The sequence below is a fragment of the Macrobrachium nipponense genome, chromosome 25, assembly GCF_015104395.2.
Source record: "Macrobrachium nipponense isolate FS-2020 chromosome 25, ASM1510439v2, whole genome shotgun sequence".
In the NCBI taxonomy this organism is placed as follows: domain Eukaryota; kingdom Metazoa; phylum Arthropoda; class Malacostraca; order Decapoda; family Palaemonidae; genus Macrobrachium; species Macrobrachium nipponense.
In genome coordinates, this window is record NC_087214.1 from 16,144,919 (window position 1) to 16,166,622 (window position 21,704).

The 21,704-nt window shown below is 39.7% G+C and overlaps 1 protein-coding gene across 14 annotated transcripts in view; it reads left to right on the plus strand.

Moving 5' to 3' along the window:
- Positions 1–18,307, plus strand: part of LOC135199295 (uncharacterized) — a 36,396-nt gene extending 18,089 nt beyond the window's left edge. For 4 of the 14 annotated variants that reach the window (XR_010311030.1, XR_010311031.1, XR_010311029.1 and 1 more), the window contains 4 exons: positions 6,164–6,288; positions 8,373–8,439; positions 15,211–15,398; positions 15,653–18,307. Coding sequence is in view for 5 of the 14 variants with exons in the window: in XM_064227204.1 (XP_064083274.1) it covers positions 6,164–6,288; positions 8,373–8,399 (152 nt within the window). In the remaining 9 variants the exon portion in view is untranslated. Of the gene's footprint in view, positions 1–6,163; positions 6,289–8,372; positions 8,440–13,199; positions 13,238–15,210; positions 15,399–15,652 lie in introns of all 14 variants that reach the window. The other 10 variants (XR_010311037.1, XR_010311034.1, XM_064227202.1 and 7 more) reach the window with 7 other exon arrangements.
- The last annotated feature ends 3,397 nt before the right edge of the window (positions 18,308–21,704 follow it).

A 21,704-nucleotide genomic window follows, 5' to 3' on the forward strand; every position in this document is an offset into this window, starting at 1 on the left:
CAACTGTTGTGGTTCCCTCCTGCATGGAATTCTGCTCGTTCGCCGAGAATTGTTGGATTGATTTTGGTGGACTGTTTTAGGATTGGATTAGGTATTTTCTCTCACGATGGCTGATGTTAAGGTAACACCTAAGTTTAGGGTGTGTGCAAGGGACGAATGTAGAACTAGACTTCTGAAAGCAGAGATAGATCCCCATACAATTTGTGTTAAATGTAGAGGTTCTGAGTGCTCTTTTGATAAGACTTGTGCTGAATGTGAGGGACGACAGAACAAGGATGGAAGGATTTATCATCTTATATCAAGAAAAGAGAGAAAGATAGAGCTAGGAAAGCTTCCGCAAGAAGCTAGAGTAGATCTTGTTCATTTGAACCCGAGTTAGAAACTACCAAGGTAGATGATAACGTTTCTCCCATAACCTCAGCCCCTTCTCCCTGTGTTGAATCGAAGGATTCGTTTTCAGAGATGGAAATCATGAGATCCTCGATCAGGGAGCTTCAGGAACAGCTAAAAGCTATGGAGGTGAAAGGTAAGAGTGTCAGTGAGTGCAGTGACCCCAGTGCAGTGGAGGGGGCGTCCTAGTAAGCGCTCTTCTCCTTGTAGAGGAGACGTATCTCAGTCTAGCAGGCGCTCGTCTCCTGAGAGACTCTCTCGATCTCCCTTTAGGCGCTCCTCACCTCCGTACAAGAATGCTCCGCGCAAAGACAGCTCAAACCCCTTAGGAGCTCTTCTCTTCGCAGTAAAGTTCCCAGCAGTAGCCGCTCTCAGAGGAGACGTCAGCTACTTTTTTACGAAGAGAACAGGAGTCGGACTCCTCTACTGAGGATCATGGCCAAGGCGTCAAGAGCCTATCAAGAGCCAAGGATCTTGTCAGGCGCCAGGAGTTGAGTGAGCCCCAGGAGCCTTTAAGGCGTCAAGAGCACCTCAGGCGCCAGGAGTCGAGTGAGAGGCGTCAAGAGCTTATCAGGAGCCAGGAGTCAAGCAGGCGCCAGGAGTCAAGCAAACGCCAGGAGTCAAACAGGCGCCAGGAGTCAAGCAGGCGTCAGGAGTCAAGCAGGCGCCAGGAACCTAGCAGGCGCTTAGGTTTGAATAGGACCCCTTCACACTTTATGAGCTCTTCAGAGAGCAGGAGCCCTTCGCCTTGTGAGAAACAGGTTACTGAGAAGAGATCTACCTTTAGGAGCTCCCTCACGCCTTGCAGTAGCAAGCATAGGTCGCATGGAAGGCGATCTCCTTCTTATGACAGAAGTCCCGCTACTTCTAAAAGCCGCTCCCCTTCGAAGGGCTCTCCTGCAGCCGGAGGGTTAGAGGAAGTCTCGGATGAGGAATTCCCAGTTGACGTAGTAGTCTCTGCCTATAAAAGACTGTCTTTGCTTTTGTTGAAGGAGTTTGGTGATACGCTTCAACCAGCTGATCCGCCCTCTCCAGGTTCTTTGCTTTCAAGTACGAAGTCTCCGAAAGCCTCCTCGTTCGTGAAAATGCGTCCTACCTTAAGCATGAAGAAGGCATTCAAAGGATTTGGAGAGTGGCTTCGCACTAAAAGAGAAGCGGGCAAGACTGTTTTTTCATGCCCTCCTTCCAGGCTGACGGGAAAACCTGTAAGATGGTATGATACCAAGGAGCCTATGGGCTTAGGGCTTCCTTCATCCGCAGATGCAGACTACGCTTCATTGGTCGACTCGTCAAGGAGGCGCGCTTTACTCTCAGCTAAAGCTACGTGTGGGATGTGTGAGCTAGATCATCTCCTAAAGGGCCTCTTCAGGACACTGGAGGTGTTCAATTTTATGGACTGGTCTCTGGGAGCCCTTGCGAAGAGAGCCCAAGATCCCGAATTCATCAGCATGGAGGAGCTCTCTAGCGTTTTAGCTTGTTTAGATAGAGCGGTTATGGACGGTTCGGTTGAAGTTGCTTCCCTTTTTGGCTCGGGAGTCTTAAAGAAGAAGTCAGTGTATAGTTCTTTCCTGACCAAGTCAGTCTCTCCTCTTCAGAGGTCGGCCTTGTTATATTCACCACTCTCTAGGTACCTCTTCTCATAGGACACGGTGAGGGATATAGCAAAATCCTTAGCTGGCAAGGCTACTCAGGACCTCCTTACACAATCAGCGAAGAGGTTCAAGCCCGCTGTTCCCTTTACAAAGAAGGAGAAAGCACCTCTTCAACAGCCCTTTCGAGGAGCCTCTTCTTCCTTGAGAACCCCTTTCAGAGGTAGGAGACCTGACACCAGAGGAAGACCTTCCAGGAGACCTGTTGGGAAGGCAAAATGAAGAAGAAGTCCTCCAGATATCTGTAGGCGCCAGACTTTCGAACTTTGCCAGAGTCTGGGCGCAAAGAGGGGCGGACAGCTGGACCCTCTCTATCCTCGAGAGAGGATACCTGATCCCCTTCAGGGAATATCCTCCCTTAACAAAAACTCTTAAGGGAGTTGACAGCAAGATACAAAGATCCTGTCAAGAGTCAAGCTCTCCTGCAAGCAGTGGACCTTATGCTGCAGAAGAGGGGAATAGAACCGGTTCAAGATCTCCATTCACCAGGTTTCTACAACCGTCTGTTCCTGGTACCCAAAGCCTCAAGATGCATATTTCCATGTGCCAATTCACCCGGCATCAAGGAAATATCTCAGATTCATGTCACAGGGAAGAGTCTTCCAATTTCGAGCGCTTTGCTTCAGACTGTCGACGGCCCCCCAAGTCTTCACGGGCATCCTAAGGAATGTGGCACATTGGATGCACTTGAAAGGAATCAGGATCTCGATGTACTTGGACGACTGGCTAATAAGAGCAAAGTCAAAGGATCAGTGTTTGGAGGACCTTTCGGTAACACTAAGAATGACACAGTCGCTGGGACTCCTAGTCAACCTCGAGAAATCCCAGCTGGATCTCCAGCAGAGCATAGTCTATCTGGGGATTCAGATGGATTCTCGGGGTTTTCTAGCGTCTCCATCAATAGAGAGGATAGAACGCTGCCTTTCGAAGGTTTCAGTTTTTCTAGGGAAAGAACATTGCTCCGCGAGGGAATGGATGAGCTTGCTGGGAACCATCTCCTCGTTGGAGCAGTTCGTTTACTTAGGAAGACTGCACCTAAGACCCCTTCAGTATTATCTGAAGGAGAACTGGGATCAGAGTTCCCAGGACCTAGGAGACTCGTTTGTAATCACGGACAAGATCAAGCAAGATCTACGGTGGTGGCTGGACCCAAAGAAACTCGGCCAAGGAGTATCTTTACACATACAGAGCCCTCTCCGAGCGTTGTTTGCAGACGCGTCGGATTCAGGATGGGGAGCAACGTTGGGCTTGGAAGAAGTGTCAGGCACCTGGGAAGGAGCGCAGGTGTCCTGGCACATAAACCAAAAGGAGTTGAAAGCCATTCACTTAGCACTCATCCACTTTCAAAAGCAGATCTCAGGGTCGATCATTCAGGTCAATTCGGACAACACGACAGCCTTAGCGTATATCAGAAAACAAGGGGGAACCCATTCATTCTCCCTTTACGAGACAGCGAGGGAGTTGCTGCTTTGGGCTCAAGAGAAAGAAATCTCTCTCCTCACCAGGTTTATTCAGGGAGAGAGAAACGTTCGGGCGGATCTGCTAAGCAGAAAAAACAAGTCCTCCCCACCGAATGGCACCCTCAACCCTCAAGTGTGCGAAACACTTATGGGGGGTTGTGGGGAAGGGGGGGGGGGCCGCCGAACATAGACTTGTTCGCAACCAACTGGAACTAAAGGTTAGAGAATTATTGCTCCCCGATCGCGGATCCAAGAGCGATAGCAATAGATGGCCTCCTGATGGATTGGAAGGGCATAGACGGATACGCTTTTCCCCCCTTCAAACTAGTAGGGGAATTAATAAGGAAGTTTGCTTCCTCAGAAGGAGCGAAGCTGACTTTGATCGCTCCCTTTTGGCCAGCCCTAGACTGGGTTACAGAGTTGCTGGAGTGGATGGTGGATCTTCCCAGATCGCTCCCACTAAGGAGCGATCTTCTCAAACAGCCCCACTTCGACAGGTATCACAAAAACCTCCCCGCTCTAAGTCTGACTGCCTTCAGACTATCGAAGGACTTGTTAGAGCGAGGGGTTTTTCTCGAGAAGCTTCAAAAGCAATCGCAAGAGCAAGGAGACCTTCCACGTTACGAGTGTACCAGTTGAAGTGGGAGGTGTTTAGAAGATGGTGCAAGTTGCACGAGGTATCCTCTTCCAGTACCTCTGTAACTGACATTGCAAATTTTCTTCTTTACCTTAGAAGAAAGTGTGGCCTAGCTGTCTCAACGATCAAGGGGTACAGAAGTATGCTGGCCTCGGTTTTCAGGCATTGGTGCCTGGATGTGTCAGACAATAAGGACCTACATGATCTTATTAGGTCTTTCGAGACCTCAAAAAGTCAAAACACAAAGAATCCCAGTTGGAATTTGGATATAGTCCTTCATTATCTTATGTCTGAGAAATTCGTACCTGCTAATAAGTCTTCCTTTAGAGATTTGACAAGAAAGTCTGTTCCTGTTCGCCCTAGCTACAGCAAAAAGGGTAAGTGAACTTCAAGCGTTAGAAGGCAGAGTGGTTTTTAAGAGGAGGCTGCAATTTGCTCTCTTAAGCCTCTCTTCTTAGCCAAAAACGAGAACCCATCAAAACCATGGCCTAGAAGCTTCGAAGTGAAAGGGCTTCCTTTTCTTACAGGGGAAGAACAGGAGAAGACCTTATGTCCTGTAAGAGCCCATAAATTTCATTTACAAAGGAAGTCTCTTTTAGGAGGTACGCAAGAAAGTCTTTGGTGTTCGGTCAAGGATTCGACAAGACCTATTTCAAAAAACGCCCTTACGTTTTTCATTAAAGACATTATTAAGGAAGCGCATCTTAAATGTGGCGAAGAACAGTTTAGGCTCCTCAGAGTGAAAGCGCACGAAGTGAGGGCCATAGCAACCTCAATGGCGTTTCACAAAACGTGGTCCCTTCAAGCCCTAATAGAGTCCACGTATTGGAAGTGTAACTCGGTGTTCGCTTCTCACTATATAAGAGATGTGAGAGTTACTTATGAGAAGTGCTTTTCACTTGGAGCATACGTTTCTGCGGATTCAGTGCTGGGGGGAGGAGCTGAGGTTAATCCTAATTAGGTTAGTTAATGTAATTTTAGCATTATGGTGTTTGGTTTTTATGGTCGATTGGTAGAGGGTATAGGAAATAACCCCTTTCAATTCCTAGATCTAACATGGTTAGGAGGGTCAGGTGGTCGGGATTAACTTGTGGTCTCCTCGTTGTGCATTATGTAAAACCTAAAGCTTTGCCATGTAAGAGGGCTAGCCCCCATTGATAGGATACAGGTCAGGCTCTGTCATGTAAGCGGGTAAGCCCCCATTGGCATGATCCATGCAGGCTCTGTCGGGTAAGCGGGCTAGCCCCATTGACATGATCCAGAAGGACTATTCGGTTATAGGTCTTTACCTCGCTGAAGCTCTTGACGCATGCAGACTCAATGACAGTAATCATGACGTCTTCTGCCCAAACAGGGGAGAACCAAGGATTGATATCCTACAACAATTGTTGTTTCCCGTTATTATTTTTAATTTTTGTGTGTATTTAGCTGTCTCTTACCCTCCACCAAGGGTGCCAATCAGCTAAGTATATATCTGCCGGGTAAGTTGCATGTATAAAAATGATATTGTTAAGATACAATGAAGTTTTATACATACTTACCTGGCAGATATATACGATTAATGGACCCACCCAGCCTCCCCTCAGGAGACAGGTGGAAGAGAAAATCTGGCTTAGAAAACGGGAATGGTTCCGGATACCGCCACCCAGCGGCGGGAATGGTAGATCACCTGACCTACCTGTAGCGTGTGCCGTGAGTTTTGAATTCTGTCGGGACGACAGAGTCTATAGCTAAGTATATATCTGCCAGGTAAGTATGTATAAAACTTCATTGTATCTTAACAATATCACTTTGCATTATATGACAAAGTTTTTTTTATGAGAATTAAGAGTACTAAGTAAATACACTCCAGCATGAGAATCTGGAGTTATTTTAGTCAGTTTTTTTTAATTCAGTTTTAATTCAGTATCAGATTTCAATTTTGATTATTCACTTTCGTTTTGAAAAAATCTGTGAAGCCAAGATTCTCTTGCAAGTGTTTATGTGACAGATTTGCTCTTGATACTGAACCCTCCTCTTCATTTCAGCTCATGTTGTCAACAATTACCCCAATTTGGACCAGACAGACAGACTATCTAAGAGTCAGAAGAGGATCATAACCATGGACAAAGAAGAATTTTTTTCCAAGGCATCTCTTCTGATATACGTACTAGTAAGTCTGGTGCTCCTGCTTTTATGTGACTATTGGAACATGCTCTCATGGAGAGGAGTTGGGAACCTATTCATTTTCACCGATGCCCAGTCTTTCTCCTTTAAGTAGAGAAGAAGCCAGATAGTACAAGAAAATATTATGGTTAGCAAAGGATTGGCTCTCCTCTGTTGGTGGGAGGCTCACTTTTTCATTTGTCAGTCGGTTGTTTCACTGCATTCTCTCTCTTGCACATTGAGGATGTGTTCAGAGTACTGTACATACTGTGAAAGTATGCAGTACATTTGAGGTCATTTAAAAATGAACCAAGATGATGAGATATTTGTCGTTTTCTTTCATTCATGTTTTTGCATTCCATCCCTGAAGTGGCTGATTGTTAAAAACATGGCCAGCAATGGGAAGAAACCAACGCAAAAGATGGCAGGTTTCTCATATCTCAGTCAGTCTCTCTTCCCCCCCCCGACCCCCCCCCCCCCCCCGTGCTGCATTCTAGATGTATTTTTAGCCTAAAAGTTGCATTCATAAATAGGTAAAATGATATTTTGGTTGTTTTAACTGACAAACAAATTCTAGTCAGCCCTACGTTGCTTGACCTACCTGTGTATGGAAGTGTCCAGCCTATTGCCTGTAAGCTTCCAGTTAAAAGTCCCATCAGGGTATTTATCTTATGAACTGCATATGACTTTTGACTTAAAGTTCTTCATTGGCTATAAGCTAGATTCCTTCAAATGCAGGTTAGTTAAGTTGTTACCCTGTATCTGGAAGTATCTAGCCTAGGGAAAACAATCGAGTGGACTATTAGGGCCAGGCTTGCCCGCTCGTTGACCCACCTTCCAGAAAAAGTTATTTAACACGTCCTGACACCGGAGATGGACGCCAGTCACGAGTCGTCGGTCGTGGAAGCAACACCTCAAGACCTGTACTTTCCTCTCGAAATAAGAGTTTTCTCCCAAAGTACAAAATAATGTCATAATTTAAGATTAAACAGAGCTTAAACTTACCTCCATGACACTTTCGAAATTTTGACTTCAGACAGTGGTAATAACCCAGACTGAGCTGCCAGCCTCTTCACAGCTGATGACATTGATTCTTTCCAGCACAGATTTGGGACAGATACAGAAAGGGTCCCACACTCCTTCCCAGATCTGAGAGAAGAATCCTACCCACCCACAGTCTCAGAGGAGAAGCCAGCATTGCAGAGTCTAGGCTGTTAATGGTCAGCCATTTGCATCTTTCTTTAATTACTTTTGCATTTAGTTCACATTGAACAGTCACTTTGTATCTCTAGAAATATCAACCATAGTGTTTATGCAGATAACCATTTTTCATGTTTTTGAAATTTAGTAGCAACTTAGAATATTCTAAAGGCTGTTTCAAGTTACTGGGAGATTTAGAACAATCTTTGGTCTCAAGGCAAAAAAAAAAAAAAAAAAAAAAAAAAAAAAAAAAAACTTGTAACAATGCCTCCCCCCAGCCCCCCTGCCCCAGTCAAGATGTCTTTAGGGTTGAATGTCAGGTCTTTGAAAGAGTGAGGCAGACTCCACTCTATTAGTTTGAACTCTTAAAGAAGGCAGAGTTGACAGCCAGTGACTATGACTGTCACTCCTGACAAGAAGATTCTGAACTAGGATGTTCACATCTTTTTCATTTTTTTGGGGTGGGGGGCGGGGGGCTGGAATTTTAGGGAAAGAATCTTGAAGTGTGCAAGGTTGAATCAGGTCATTCGGCCTCGGCTCTGTAAAACTCTCTATTAAGAATTTCTTTGGACTACAAAAGGTGTTTTAGGATGATGGGAGTCATCATCATATCTATATTTGCTTAATCTTTTTTCTAAGATCTAAGTAATGTAAATTGTTAATACCTTTGGTGTCCCGAACAGTTTTAGAGCGTGACTGCATTTTTATTGAGTAACTTTTAATCTTCTGGCCACATCTGTTAAATTAAGAGTAGAATATACTGTTGGTGTTAAACATAATTGATGGTGTATGAGTGTTGAAAGTTGAATATTTTGTTGTTATTGTAGCATCCTGATTGTTGAAATATTCAAAATATCTGAACTTGTGTAGTAAAGGCTCATTTTATTTCAGACTGAGAATGTCAAGAGGTTGAAATAATAAACTTGACAGGAGGAAGGCTGCATGCTTCAATTGAAAGGTGAGGATTCTTGGAAATGAAAAATATTTTATATTGTTAGTTTTAGAAAAAAAAAATGATTTTAAAGTTAAATGGGATCATTTTCAGGTCAAGGCCGAGATCAGAGAATTGCAGCAAGAGAGAAGTAGTCAGGGAGTTGAAAGAGTCTTGAATTGGTAAAGCTGAGATTTGTTGTCTAGGAAACAGGGAATTGGATTGATTATTATTATTAATATATAAAATAGAACAGACTACAAGCACCTTAGGGAAATGGATTGAGGTGGAAGGGTTACTGTGGCAAAAGAGTTCAAAGTTAAGTGAGAATAGAGATGTACAGAGTTGAACTGCAATCAGACCAGTGGTGAGACATGGTTCAGAAACACAAGTTATGAAAACAGGAAGAGGAACAGACACTGGAGCAATCAAAAGTAAGATTTGGAAGATCTTGCTGCTTTAGAGGGTGGAAGGTGGGAAAAGAAGAGAGCAGAAGTGCTGGGATGGAAATGGTGACTAATATGATACAATGGACAAGAGTTAGATGGTGTGGGCATGAGGTAGGGATCTTCTGTTGGTAGATATTCTTGAACAAGTCGCACAGGATGTTAATTCCTTCCTCTCCTAAGCACCTCCATACCTCAACTGGTATTCCATCTGGTTCCACTGCTTTACTGTTCTTCATTTTACTTAGTGCCCACCTCACTTCTCTCCGACTAATCCTGGGGACTTCTCTTTCATTTGCTGTTCCCTCCTCAATGATATTTCTAGGATTTTCTTCTTTTAGGAAATTTTCAAAATACTCTCTCCATCTACTTTTAATCTCCCCTTCTTTTGTTAGAACCTTACCATTTCTATCTTCAATTTGCTTAAAGTGTGTGAGGTCTTTTGCTGCTTTGGCTATCCTGTGGATGTTTATTTGGCCCTCCGGTGTGTCGGCATTCTCATGCAGATCCTTGAAAGCAGCAGCCTTTGCTCTGGCAACGTGTTGTTTTGCAACTTTATTTGCTTCTTTAGATGTTCGCTTGTTTTCTTCTGTTCTGTGTTTATCATAGTTCTTTTGTGATTCTTTATCTTTCTTGATCTTGTCATGTGTGTGTCTTCATTCCACCACCAGCTTTCTTTATCTTTTGGTGTACCTTTGCCCTGATGTCTTGCCTAAAATTTCCTCTCCATATCTTTGGATTACTTTGCAGTTAAAGTCCCACCAATCATTTACATCATCTTCCAACTTTATTTCTCTCAGAACATTCTTCTTAAACCTGGATGTCAACTCCACATTTTCTACCTTCTCTAGCTCCCATTATTTGATCATAGGGTTACCATTCATCTTTTCCTTTGTCCCTTTTTGGATTGAAAAGTCTGCAACCCCTAGCTTATGTTGTTGGCTAACATTCTTTCCAAATATCACTTTTACAATCCTTTACTTCCTTAACCCTTAAACGCCAACTGGACGTATTGTATGTTGACTAAAATTATCTGTTGGGTGCCAAGTGGATGTATGGTACGTTGACTACAAAAAGTTTTTTAAATATTCGTGGAAAAATAGTTATAGGCCTAGTTTGTGAAAGATTTTAAATCATGTGCCTTGAGGGATGCTGGGAGTTCATGGATCATGCTGTGGTTTTGTTTACAAGCGTTACCCAGCTGCACATGCGCGAATGTCTTTCTTCTCGCACTAGAAAGCATCAGCGACGCATCTCAGAAATTCTTTTGGCACTTTGTCATAATTTTTGCACCATTTTTTATTAGGCGTTACATAGAGTTTTATGTATGAAAACGTGCGCAATTTCATGAAGAATAAAAAAGAACCCATGGTTGTAGCTTTTACAAGTTTTGAAATATTTTCATATAAATCACGATAAGGGCCAAAATTTCAACCTTCGGTCAACTTTGACTTGATCGAAATGGTTGAAAAACGCAATTGTAAGCTAAAACTCTTACATTCTAGTAATATTCAATTATTTACCTTCATTTTGCAAAAAATTGGAAGTCTCTAGCACAATAATTAGACACCTTGTCGTAATTATTACACCATTTTCTATTAGGCGTTACATAAAGTGTTATACTTGAAAATGTGCGCAATTTCATGAAGAATACAACAAAAAATAACTCATGATTATAGCTTTTATCAGTTTTGAAATATTTTCTTATAAATCACGATAAGTACCAAAATTTCAACCTTTGGTCAACTTTAACTCGACCGAAATGGTCAAAAAATGCAATTGTAAGCTAAAAATCTTACATTCTAGTAATTTTTTTTTCAATCATTTACCTTCATTTTGCAACAAACAGGAAGTCTCTAGTACAATATTTCGATTTATGGTGAAGTTTTAAAAAAAACTTTTTCCTTACCTCCGCGCGCGGTAACTTGGCTGAAAATCTCAGAATTTCTTTAGTCACCTTGTCATAATTTTTGCACGTGTTATACATGAAAATGTGTGCAATTTCATGTAAAATACAACAAAAAATAACTCATTGTTGTAGCTTTTATCAGTTTTGAAATATTTTCATATAAATCACGATAAATAGAAAAAATTGGACCTTCGGTCAACTTTAACTTGACCAAAATGGTAGAAAACTGCAATTGTAAGCTAAAACACTTTCAGTCTGGTAATATTCGATCAATTACCTTCATTTTGCAACAAACGGGAAGTCTCTAGCACAATATTTCGATTTATGGTGAATTTAAAAAAAAAAAAACTATGTCCGCTCATTACGAATTTATGCATCATTTTGTGATAATATTTTCTCTATGTTGCTTTGATCGTTTTACAATTTGTTTTATACCAAAATAATTGCAATTTAGTGTACAATACAACGAAAAAAATAACTCATTAGCTTTAACTGTTTTGCTCACTGTACGATTTGTATACAATTATATATATTAAATTTTTTTTGTGCTGTCATATATTTCAATATTTATATGTGATAATTATATTTTTTTCATTTCTGATGGTTGCTTGCTAAACTTCAGGCAATGACAAAAAAGGGAGCCAAAAATTAACTCTTAATCATAAAAACTAAGCGTGCTGTGATTAAAAAAAAAAAAAAAAAATTTCCGCTTCGGCGTTAACTCTTGAACGCCGCCAGCATACGGCAGATACTTTTGTAAATAGAGGCTCGGCGTTTAAGGGTTAAGATGTTGTCTCGTACAGAGCAGAAAATAAAGTTGACTCTCTCTTCCACCACTTCTATAGGTTACGTAAACTTTCTTCATGAAGAATGTATTAATTAGTGCCATATCAAATGCCACTGCTTAGTTTATAATGCTTTTGCCTTCGTCATTCCTCTCCCGCCATTCCGAGTTCTCCATGGATTCTCTAAATCACTCTTCTGTCTGCACTTATATGTCCTTTTAAGTTTCCACCCAATACAACTCTCTCTTCTTCTGGGATTGATGTTAATATTACACATCCAACTTGTGGGGCATAAGCAATCTAACTGCTTCTATTTTTAACTTCTACCACTTTTTCCTTCGGTTCACTGTTTAGAATGATGCCTACTCCACTTCTACCATTCTCGTCTACCCCACTGTATAGACTATATGAGCTTCCATCGCCTCTTATTTCCTTTGCCTTATTCCCTTTCCACCTTTTTTCTTGCACACACAAGATATCAACTCTCCTCATAATCATTGTCTCTGCCATCTCTCTACTCTTTCTTGTCATACTACCCACATTTAATGTCGTAATTCTAGTCATTTGGACTCTTCTTTAACCGCACTCGTCCACACTGCGGTATGCATATACAGTATAGTAATACATGAGTAATAACATTGTTACTATTATTACACTAAACAGGAAGCTGGGGAAAGCGTAAGAATATAGAAGTATTACTCTAATGAAATCAAACAACTGACAGAAACCAGATAATTGTAGTTGCAGAGCAAAGCTATCAAATACATTGGTGTGTCTGCAGACTCATAGTAAGACAAGTTTAAAAACAAGCGGGCAAATCCCACCCAAATGAACCTAATCAATCCAGCTACCAAACTCACATTCTGTCACACTTTCCTCTTTACACTACAGAATACATGCAGGACAATTGACCCACCTACACAAGAAAAAACACACAAACACGTGTACTTACCCAACTCCAGATACTCCGGGCTCTGCTGTGCTGTCCCCCGGTCAAGGTCGCAGAGATAACAACAACAACAAAGACAACAACCAAGAACCACAACCCCACAACTTAACAACACAACAACAAACAAGGAATACAACCACAACTCAACAACAAAGCAAACAAACAACACCCAAGGACCACAATCCCACAACTTAACAACACAACAGCAGACAAGGAATACAACAACAACAAAAGACCACTGCACAAACAATCACCAACAACACACACACCCACTAACAACACCAAGAAATCGCAACAGCTCACCAACAACAACTCACAACCACACCACAAAACTACAACAGCTCCCCAACAACAACAACAACTCACATACAACCCAAGAGGAACTCACAAGCACAACAAATCCAACAACACAGGCGCAACCACTACAAAGCAACAAAATCAAACTTAACACAAACTTAACCAACGAATCAATAACACACAACTGACTTTCAATGCCTCCAACACTATTCACAGACCGCTGCCAACGCTACTGATCTTTACAGGCTCTGTCTAAAGACTGACCAAAGACCGACTGAAACACAGAACTCTTAACAACTGACTCCAGCTGCACCAGCAGACAACCCAGAACTCACCAACAGCCAATTCAATTATTGAACATCCAACCACCAATTACCCTCTCTCTCTCTCTCTCTCTCCAGGACGTTGTCAAATGGAACTCCTATAACTCCTCCATAAGGTTATTATTTTAAAGCTTTGTACAATTGTTCAGGCTTCCCCACCACTTCCAGTTAAAACAACTTTTCACACGAATGAACATAATATGTAGCTGTCATACAGTAAAAGTAGAGATAATGATGGATTACCATTGGGGGAATACCAGGTGCATGTCATATGTATGTGTAGTCTTCTATGACCATCCTTACCTGTAAGATAAGAATAATACAGTTTCTCTCCATTCATATATCTTGTGCTGTTGCTGCCAAAAGTCTAGTCAGGTCTACGTATGTATTATATCTATCCCTTTTCTCCACGATATCCTGGGCCCTTCTTGCAGGGTTTGTCTTTCTGTTTCCATGGTTTTTTTACTACTTGTCTGACCAACTCCTCAAATGTCCAAACCTTATCAGCTTTTGTAATTGTCAATTTGCAGCCTTTTAATAACTTTTTTCTCCACCAGCACCTCATATTGTAATACAAAATTCCTAGCCATGAATTTTAACATTCTGTGGTTACATCAGTTCAAAGTTCTCCATTTTGCCAGTGCCCACATGCCTGCCCTCGTAGTGAGCGCTGTCAGACCATTACTTAAGGTGTTTTGCTATACTTTTCACCCTCTCCCCTTCTTCCATCTTACTTTTCACCCTCTCCTCTTCTTCCATCTTACTTTTCACCCTCTCCTCTTCTTCCATCTTACTTTTCACCCTCTCCTCTTCTTCCATCTTACTTTTCACCCTCTCCCAACAGGTTTTTCATAGTGTGACCTTGAGGTCCCCCTGTTAGAACTTTCAAACCTTTTTAACTTTTAGTTTCCCGTTTTGTGCTGAATGACCTCATAGATCCCTGTGCTTCGCTTTCGATCTAAATTTCATATTCTACTCCATTCCCATATATCTGCTGTGGAGTTGCTCATTTTATAGGAATGTTGGTACAGTTTGGGTATTGATATTGACGTTAAAAGAGCCAGAAGCACTCTTGGATTTATTCAGGATTATTGTATCTGAAAACTGGCGTCACTTTTGAATATGCAACTTTTTTTGTTTATCATTGTAGTGGTTTGATTTGGGCAATTTTCCTGCCAAGGGCAACCAGAGTCCTGTCATCTCATGGTCAAACCAAAACAGGGCTCCCTGGAGGCTTCCTGCAAGAACAATGCTATTCTCAAGTTCGTGGTGGTAGTTTTCTTTTTCCTAATATGTATTAGCAGTCATGGCTTGGACCTTCGACAGATGGTCTCTTGTTGGTCACATCATCTCTTAATCTTCTAATATGCTGGTAGCCATATTTTGTCAATTCAAAAAGGCACATTAATATATTTACCTATATATAAAAAGGCCTGTGTTATATCTTTCAATATTTATTTTCCATATTGAAGGAGGCCTGTCTGTTGAGTTATATTGTATATTCAAAAAGGTTTGTCTATTTGCATATCCTTTTCTATTACTTAAAAAGCTGTCTGGCTGTATTTTCTATACTTTTCAAAAAAGGCCTGTCTGTCATCTTGCTGTCTGGCTGTATTTTTAAACCTATTAAAAAGGCCTGTCTGTTATCCTGTTTTAAAAACATTTTAGAAAAAGGTCAAATTTGATATTTTGTGGAAAGGCCTGTGGTATAGTTTCTATATTCATAACCTTTAATATTTTCTGTATTAAAAAACAGGGGACCTTTTAAATGTGCAAGATATAACAGCAGTTTTGGAGGGCTTTTACTGAGGAACATTACAATGTCTTCTGTCATGTTCTATATGAACAAAGGCTTCTCTGTCTTTTTTTTATTTATTTATTATTATTATTATTATTTGCTTAATAAGGCCTTTCATAATTTTGGTCAAAAAGCAATTTGTCAAAGATGAAAAACAGTAAATGTGAAATACTTCTAAAGAGAAACAGTACAGTTTTTGGATGCTTTTAATGACAAACCTTACGGTGTCTTCTGTTTGGGTGCTTTTACTTAGAACTCTATCTTCTAACAAATAATTACTTTGTTTTTCAGGTCAGAAGCTCAAGAGCTCTAAGCAAGATCAGATATGGCAATGATGCCTCAAGAAATAGCTCTATCAGGCATGGGCAGGAAGTGATGCCCTCTACCCACCAGAGTACCATTTCTTGATCTTGTCCACATCACTCCAATGGCCTGTCCTTCCTTCTTGGATGCACAGCCAGGATGCTAAAGGAGCCCAGGTAAATATTATGGTTTTTTGGCCATTAGCAGTTTCATTGTAATTTTGGTTTCTAAAATTAATATATGTAATATAATATGGTTGTATATACAACCTACTTCATTTACAAGCATATCAACTTCACTGCTAACAACTACTAAAAATTAATAGTATTGAATTCTTGATTATTTAATTCATCTCATCCTTCTGCGTCGCATGAATAATATACCGGATTTTGTGTTTTAAAATTCAAAATAATTTTTCCTATATTTTCAGTGTCTCATTGCCGGAGAAGTGGCAGAGGAGGTGAAGGCTCTGGTAAAGCCCCCAACTAATAATATGGCTGTCCACTGGCCTTGGTGGACAGCCTAACAACACCAGTATTGTGTTACAACAATTGTTTCTGAAGGAACAAGAAGTCTGGGCAACAACTATATACTTAGAAGACTTCAAGTGACTCCATGCCCCTTTGTACCTGGATGTCCTCTAAAGGAACTACAAACTTCAGGATTGTTTAGTTTATTCATCGAGTGGTTGAAGACATCATCTTGGGGCCTCATCGAGGGACTCTACACTCATCGATCTTCCTGGTGGTGGTGTTATAAGGTCTTGCATACAAAATGGTAGTGAAGCACAGATATAATAACATTGGGATATCTCATTTACTTATCTCATTGATGAAAGCAATTCCTAATCTTGATTATGATATCCATCTATGAATAATTCTCAGCAATTCTGCAGTAGAACGAAATCTAAATCCCTTACTCCAAGAAGTATAAAAATTGATTGTCAATTTAAATATTTCAAAATTTCATAGCTTATTTGACCGCTTATGTTTAGCTGATGCAAAGAGCTTACATGATCTTAACCATATTCCCTCTAGTACTTGCTTCTTTGTACATTTCTTGCAAAAAATCTAGTTATCTGGAAATCTGTTTAAACTGGCTGCCCAACAAGTCTAAACTCTCTAGCAACAGTCATTAACTGTATAGATGTATTTGTGCAGAAGATACAGCTTTCAAGAATGTCTTCCAACAGTTATTTGACAATATTTCATAGTTTTTTATTCTTTTAAAGTATTCTAGCCTCCACAATTCACGAAATCAGCCTCTTGAACCTTTCAATACAGCTGCGCATAAGTTCCTAAAAGCAATAAATAATATCCCTTCACATGCTAACTTCCTGATTAATCTTTTGATTCAAACTAGTAACTATATTTCAACTCTAAGTCAGTCCTGAATTATAGAAGAATTCTTAATAAACACTTTTGAGTTTACCTGGAGCAATGGGAAAAAATTGTTTGTTTGTGTAATCATCACTAACAACTATTTAGTCCTTTTGGAAGTTTTCGTCTTCCTGAAACTGAATGAAAATGTTCCCTTCATACTTAGCTGATCACAGGTACTCTGTAACATACGTACAGTTCTATACAGATGAAGGGAAAATAATTACTTGCACTACTCGTATTTGTATACACCTGTTACAAGTGTTGCAGCCTACTTTTATTGTTTGGCACTTGCATCACCTGTATATTCTTTTTGTGTAGTCACCTTTCTATAATATTTTTACACATTTTAAGATTATGACAATGATTATATATCCTTCACAGTCAAGGAAACAAATGGTTATACAGGCCAGTGACATCTTGTTTATATAGAGGTTATAGGCAAATTTCACTTGATGTTTATGAATAAGTTACATACCAATTTCACTTGAAGCCCTATACAGTCTGTCTTGCCATAACCTAACTAAACTGGGACAACCAAAATGATCAGATTATATTTGCCCAAAACACCAACCACACCTGACTAATCCTTTCCTACTTGTCAACTCTCAAAGGATCTACTATCCAATCCTACCTCGGTTCAGGAAGGATTCACCATACCCTGGACCCTTAATAATACATCCTAGGGTCCTTTCACATAGCAAAAGCATATCCTAAGCTGGAAGGATGTTTTACCTTCAAACCACATTTGGGTCATTCATCCTAGACTGTGCTAACCTTACCTTGGGATGTTGCATGGTAATACGAACTTGGCCAAATTGCCCCTTACCTTAAATCAATTTAACTAGTGAAGTTAAAGACTGACAGCCCTCATGGCTCATCTTGCATCTTTGAAAGGTTTGAGTTAGGTTAAGATTGGGCAGTTCTGATGAATAGTGATCAGGTTGGTCCTAACTGAAGACTTTGAACGAAGATTCACTTGGCTCTATTCCCCAAACTTACTGTGTCTGTTCCATACAGTCACTTCTATAGGTATTGTCCTTCCATATTCCAGCTGAAGTATCAGGATTACGACTCCTTAGATTGTTGGAGAATAACCCTGAAAAATTGTTCAGCTTTAAATATCTGATTCCTGATTGGTGGAAGATAATGGTTTACCAGTGACACACTTTATGTGATCAATTAGACGATTCTCTACTAGGTATATCAGCAGGTGCTCAAAGTAAGGTAAGTTTACTGTGGGAAGCTATAGGTGTCATCTCAGAATGGTTGAAATCTCTTCGAGTTTTAGACTGCAACAACCCAAAACTCTAGTTTACAATATTTTGCTTTTTATTAGACATTCCCATTTATGTTGACAATATTCCCTTTAGACATTCCCATTTATGTTGGCAATATTCCCTTTAGACATTCCCATTCATGTTGACAACATTCCCTAGTCATAAAATTATGTACTAATTATACAATATAATTTTTCTGACAAAACATTTTGACAAAGGTTTTAATGTTATCATATTCTCACTGACTACAGTAATATGGGCTACAGCTACAGCAGAGAAATATTTTTAGTAGCAGTAATTGGTCCTTGTGAGGAGTTCTACATAAAGCCTACAGAATCATCTTGCTGAAGTCACAACACTCACATCATATCTGTCAGCAACCTCACTCACTTGGAAAACTTTTGAGAATATATATAATAAAACCAACAGCTCATTGATTTCCTTCACTGCATGCACAAGGCCTCAAATTAAAAAAATAATTTAAATGAAATTTTAGCAAAAGTAAAGATAGTCAGTCTTTGAGCAGTCCAGAATATTTTGAAATCCCCTGAAAATAAAATGTTTAAATATCATAGGTCATTTACAGCTATATTTGGTTAATAAATTAATCATTAAGTACAGGATATAATGAACAACTAATAACTGTATTAGCCTAGTTTTTAAAAATAACCTGAATATGGGATTAAATGAATGACATAACCTGACTGTGATGTTACTTAACGTCATCAATTTCATACTAAAGGTTGTGCCGCCTATTCACAGTTTGATCAATGTCAACCTTAGGCCAGAGCCCAGAATGTCACCAGTCATTACAGGGGTGAAGAATTTGACATCAATAGATCCCAAATACCTTCAGAAATAATAGTTTGCCAGCACATGATACGTAATTTTAAGCAAACCTTTGCATAGCAATGTGTCTACTTTGTAATGGCCATCCTTCTATGCTTGTAGCCATATTAGAAGCTGTAGGCTAAATCTTCAGTCATAATTTGTAACATCTACCCATCTTCTATGATAGTAGCCATACTTGAAGCTGTAGGCTAACTCTTCAACCACTTGAAATGTTCAAGAAGTCAAAAAGTTTGCATGTTACCATGATCACTGTATGTCAACTACTTTGGGCCTTATGTTGTGGTACGGTAATTGTCCAATTTCATCACTGAATATGAAATATAATCCTAAGGCAGCATCTTAAGAAATATTGAGTTACTGAAGCAGCAGTAAACTTGAGAAAGGTTTGTAAAAGAACTCCACTAATCCATCCTTTCTCCTTTATAAGAAATAATGAGTTCCAAGTTTCAGCCAAGGCTTGAGAGGTCACTGTGTCCTAGGTTTGGTTGGTATACATTAACTCTTCTGTGGGTTTGTTTTACCATTAACTTGGTAGCATTTACCACTCATTGTCACAGATAATTGTACCTACCCATGAGTGCTTCTTTCTACACACTATGTATTATCTTGGTTTTTTGGTCTGTCTCCTTACATTCTGCAGTTTCAAAGTCAAAACTCTACAAAATATCTTTGTTGGTACGGGAGTAGTCAACTGACAGTAGCTAACATACAAAACACTTATCAGTCCATAATTTCAAGGTAATACACCACAAATTTGTGTAGTAGGTCTAAAAAGTCTAAAAAATCATGTGACTAATCCAAAATATAAAGTATGAAACATAAAGTGTCCTCATCCCCAAATTTTCTCCCAACTTCTGCCCCTCAGTAGCCACCCAGGGAGCTATCTGTCATGTCAGCCATCATGGATTCTGGACTCATATGATTTGTCTCAAATTATCCTGGAAGGAACATGCAGGATATATGTAGTAACTGTTTTCCCTCATAATAAATATCAACTTAATTAGACAGATTTGTATTCACACACAATTTGAAATAAATGAATGATGGTTTAAATGTAACTCGATAACAATTGAGGTCACTTGAGCAGACCACTTGAAGACCTGTAACAACAGTTAAGACAGACACTGACTGATACTGAGACTGAGGAGGAGGAGGCCTCATTTGGTGGCAACTTGAAGAAACTCTAAAGTCAGTCACTGAATGCTGCTTCTTCCTCTTTGGAAACGATTATTGTTTCACCTTTGAAAATTCGGTTATAAGTCTCTTAGATAATGTCCTAATTTCCAAAATAATTTGAAGCAACACCAAATAAGGTGATCAGAATTAGGAAACTTTAAGTAAAGCAATAAATGTTTTCCTGAAGAGATAAGGAAGAAGTTATTGATTTCATGTCACGATGAGATCTTTTGGCTCACAGGGTCAGTGGTACCTTCTAAGATCATTCCTTATAATAACAAGGCCCCAACCTTCCCATACCCTGCAGTCCCCTTAAACTAAATGGGACAGGGGCTTTTCAGACCCATATTGAATGTCTGCAGCCTTTCATGAAGGACATCTTCATGAAAAGGAATTTCGTTTTATCACAGCTACTCTAAATATCAATTCAAAATTGAATCCCAATGCAAATTTCACTAAGAAAAGTGAAATGCTTCTAAGTCTAAGTTACAATTAGCAACTCAAAGTAAAAAGCTCCCATCTTATCACGAATGAGAAAGAGAGACTATGATTAACCTTACCACAGATTCAAAGAAAGAGAGAGAGAGCCAGCCTTACCACGCACAGAGAGAGAGCGAGAGAGAATGATGAATCTTAATTGGGAGAGAGAGAGAATGGACCTTATCACGAATTGAGAGAGAGAGAGAAAGAATGAACCTTATCACAAATTGTGTGTGTGTCTGTGTGTGAGAGAGAGAGAGAATGGACCTTACCACGAATTAAGAGAGAGAAAGAGAATGATGAACTATAGTAATATGAATTCAGAGAGAGAGAAAGAGAGCCTTACCACAAACTGAGAGAGAGAGAGAGAATGATTAACTATAGGGGAGAGCGGTGATGGTTCGGACACATTTAAAAAAATATTTTCTATCCAGAAGTAAGAGTTGAAGGAGCAGAGATGTCGTTGAAATGTCAATGTGTAGCCTCATCATCCTACATTTACGAGTGAATTTGGTATTTCGTATACTTTACTATCCTTGAAGCTATTTTCCTTCAAATAAAAATTTCCAAAATGTCCGAATCATCCCCACCCATGGTGATGATTCGGACAATTATTATAATTCATATTTACCTTCAAGTCAGATGGTAAATGAAACAAATACCATACGAAAGGTTTATCTGAAATACTCAAAATCAACTTAAAAGATTATTCTCTCCCTTGGCGACTGGCAAGAGAAAAGGCGGCTTAAAGAATATTGTCTCCTTCAAAACAAAAATCAGATGAAATATCCTCGCCTGCCAATGATTAAATAACCATAAGTAAACACCAAACACAAAATGTAACTCAAATGCATGACATTTGTTGTTGCCTATAATTGTATTTAATGTTTGCCTAACGAACTTTGAAATCCCCGTTTTCTTTTAATACTATGATGAACTGGAACTGGAAGCATTCCATTTACTGCCTCGTTACCAATAGTTGCTTTAGCCTCAATTTCTGGAAACGTAAATCTATTAGTAGCAAATTTGTGATTTTCGTGCATAAGAAATCTGAAATTCATCATACTCGTCTAAATTGCTGATTAATTTACCTACATAATAGACTTTACTACATTTTACTGGATCTATTCCAAGAAGAACAAAGTCTCCCTCCTCGGGGAATTTATCAATAAAACCAACTTTTGTGTCTTCGATCTCCTCCTCTGAGATGTCAGAACAATTAATTATATCTAGTCTTGGAATGTACAACGATTTCGCACAACATTGCGAAATCGTTGTGGTCACGTTACATTTCTATGCGAAATAAACGTAGATA